This window comes from Ipomoea nil, unplaced genomic scaffold (genome assembly GCF_001879475.1).
Source record: "Ipomoea nil cultivar Tokyo-kokei standard unplaced genomic scaffold, Asagao_1.1 scaffold3025, whole genome shotgun sequence".
Classification (NCBI taxonomy): Eukaryota; Viridiplantae; Streptophyta; class Magnoliopsida; order Solanales; family Convolvulaceae; genus Ipomoea; species Ipomoea nil.
The window spans coordinates 94,592-97,764 of NW_017619453.1; the positions used below are offsets into that span (position 1 = coordinate 94,592).

Genomic DNA, 3,173 nt, shown 5'->3' on the forward strand with positions numbered 1-3,173 from the left:
TTCTTCATCATCACCTCCTGAATCGTTGCGGTCGTGGAGATGTCGTACGATTACTTGTTCAAATACATAATCATCGGAGACACCGGTGAAAGACGTTTAACTTTTTTTTTTTTGTTTTTGTTTTTTTGTGTTTTTTTTTTTTTGTTTTTTTTGAGATTTTAATGATGTAGTGAACTTTAAACTTAATTTACTTTTTCCGATTTTGGCTGTTTGAATATGAACAGGGGTTGGGAAATCATGCCTGCCACTGCAATTCACTGACAAGAGGTTCCAGCCGATTCATGATGTGACTATCGGAGTTGAGTTTGGGGCTCGCATGGTCACCATTGATGGCCGCCTCATTAAGCTTCATATTTGGGACACTGTGAGTTAACTTTTGCTTCGTAGTGGTTTCATCTTAGTTCTCAGATCAGTTCACTACTGGAAATTATGGAATTTCCGACCACCTGAAAGTGATCTTAAATCAAGTCGAAAGTCTTGTTCCGACCATTTTTGGTATCCGGAAAAACCTTTGGTTGCTATTTCCGACTACTTTTTGGTATCAACTTGATTTAAGATCACTTTCAGGTGGTCGGAAATTCTATAATTTCTAGTAGTGGTTTAGATTTCTTGCTCTCTTATGTTAACTTGGAGATGAAGCTTTCAAGTATGAAGACCGAAAAGAATAAATGCATAATTAAGTCCAAACTAAACAGAGAAACCTGCTTAGTTAGTTACAGTTATTTTGTGTTTTGGATGGTATTATCATAATGTTTTAAGGCTTCTGAGTTTGTATATGCTCCATGTTTTGTGTAATTTATACCATTTTCTCAATTATTTTATTACATTTTATGTTTGTGAAAGTTTGATGTAGTGAATGGCATTTTTAACGAAGAACTATCTTGTCTCTAGGCTGGACAAGAAACCTTCAGATCGATCACCAGATCATACTACAGAGGAGCTGCAGGTGCTCTACTGGTGTATGACATAACCAGGTGATTTACTCTAATTTTTCTATCTTTTTAAGGATTTTAGGGCCGTTTACTAACTGGAAATTTTCTGAAACTGCAAAATAGAAAACAGAAAACATGTTTACTAACACAGTTTTCAAAATGAAAACTGAAAATAATTTCTGAAAATTTCTGGAAAACTGAAATACACTCAAAAACGGTTTTCGAAATGGAAAACAGAATTATCTATCATCTATTTAGTTATATATCACTATAACCACATTACTATGATTACATTCATTATCATCTCATTTAATTTATCACTATCTTCTATCTTTTCTACCTACTTTACTTATTTAAACATAATTTATTTGCTTACACTTTAAGTTAGACATTATTTACATTATCAAAATTAAGAATTAAACTCTATATAATGTTTTAGATTTTGATTGAACTCAATAGATTATTAGTTCAAATATTTTTAATTATGTTACATCATAATACAAATTTGGTCCAGATACGGATATTGAAATCTCACATATATTAGAATTCAAAGTAAAAGTTATATCTAAAGACATAATAAGTCTCAATCAAAGTTATAACTCTCATTTATATCCATGTTTTTAATGCTAATCATTTTGTACATTATGCTTTTAGAGTTGTACTATATAATTTTTTGGACAGAAATACCCCTACTGTTATAACTTCCGTTATCTTTTCCATTATTGTAGCCATGCACATGTGTCCACTATATATTTTCTTATATTCTTTAATGATAATAATATTTGTAGACATTATATATTGGATTATTATAATAACTAAATTTGATTTCATATAGATTTTAATTAGTAGGGATTTGTTAGTTATTTTTAAAAATATAAATATTGGGCATATATTTTTGCACATCGCGCATAGAAAAAATTAGTATTCATATACATGTCATTCAAATGAATATTTCCAAAAAAAAAATATTTTAAATATTAGCTCAAAAAATATTAATATTATCTAAACTAAATTTTAGGTGAATACTGAAAAATTAGAAAACAAAAATCAGAGAACAATTTTCTGTTAGTAAATAAGTTTTCTAAACAGAAAACAGAGAATGAAAACTGAAAAATTAAAAAACAGAAAGCAGAGAACAATTTTCTGTTAGTAAACTGAATAAGTGTTCTTTTATTTATTCATTTATAATATTTCTAATACTGGATAATGTGTGCTTTTAATTTAATGGATAAACACTGACTGACCAACATGTTTCTTTCTTATTAAACACTATTGGAAATTATGGAATTTTCAACCACCTGAAAGTGATCTTAAATAGTCGAAAGTCTTGTTCCGACCACTTTTGAAATCCGGAAAAACCTTTGTTGCTATTTCCGACCACTTTTTGATTTCAACTTGATTTAAGAACACTTTCATGTGGTCGGAAATTCCATAATTTCCAGTAGTGAAATTCAAGGATTTCATTGTTCTATGATTTTTGCTATTTGTATAATAATTGTATGTTTTTGATCTCTCTCTATTTTCCTTTTCTAAGCTGGTTAAGTTTCCTTTCTAAAGGAGAGAGACTTTCAATCATCTTGCAAGCTGGCTAGAAGATGCTCGGCAGCACGCAAATGCAAATATGACTATCATGCTTGTAGGAAACAAGAGTGATCTTGCTGATCACCGAAGAGCTGTAAGTAAAGAAGAGGGTGAGCAATTTGCCAAAGAAAATGGGCTTTTGTTTTTGGAGGCATCAGCTAAAACTGCCCAAAATGTTGAGGAGGTGATACACTTAAGCCAAATTAAATTCAGAGACATTATTTTGTAATTTTTAATTTGTTCCTTAAACTTGTTTGTTTTGAGCTGATACACTTTGTATATATGCAGGCCTTCATAAGGACTGCTTCAAAGGTACTTCAGAAAATTCAGGAAGGTGTTTTTGATGTCTCCAATGAGGTAAGTTCTTGCTTTTATTAACCTTAAACCCTATTAATATCAAAGTATATTTTGCTTGTATGGGGCCTTCGATCAATTCCAATAAATATATGAGTTAGGTGTAGTTGTATTGAATCTAGATGTGGATTGAGATGAGTTTTTATTGCAAATATATATGAGTTAATACCAATTGGGGTCCCTCAACTATATATTACGATTTACTTAAAAAGGTTCTGTGTTTAATTTTTTGCTCGATTTAGCTAGTCACCTAACTAATGATAGGTTACCTTCTTAGGTCCTCATCTGTTAGGTTTGCCATTAGGG

The 3,173-nt window shown here is 30.7% G+C and overlaps 1 protein-coding gene across 1 annotated transcript; it reads left to right on the plus strand.

Annotated features, from left to right (window-relative positions):
* LOC109163423 (ras-related protein RABB1b-like) lies at positions 1 to 2,920 on the plus strand. The gene is made up of 5 exons (XM_019312166.1): positions 1 to 85; positions 225 to 364; positions 892 to 974; positions 2,490 to 2,697; positions 2,802 to 2,920. Exons 1-5 carry the CDS (start codon positions 40 to 42, stop codon positions 2,889 to 2,891), a joined length of 567 nt encoding a protein of 188 aa, XP_019167711.1. The 5' UTR covers positions 1 to 39; the 3' UTR covers positions 2,892 to 2,920.
* Positions 2,921 to 3,173: the final 253 nt, after the last annotated feature.

Excerpts from the sequence above, each read along its gene's own strand:
- LOC109163423 (XM_019312166.1), top strand. The coding sequence starts at position 40 with ATGTCGTACGATTACTTGTTCAAATACATAATCATCGGAGACACCG. Across the intron at positions 86-224 it reads CATAATCATCGGAGACACCG|GGGTTGGGAAATCATGCCTG; the intron begins GTGAAAGACGTT and ends GAATATGAACAG. Across the intron at positions 975-2,489 it reads CTGGTGTATGACATAACCAG|GAGAGAGACTTTCAATCATC; the intron begins GTGATTTACTCT and ends TCCTTTCTAAAG.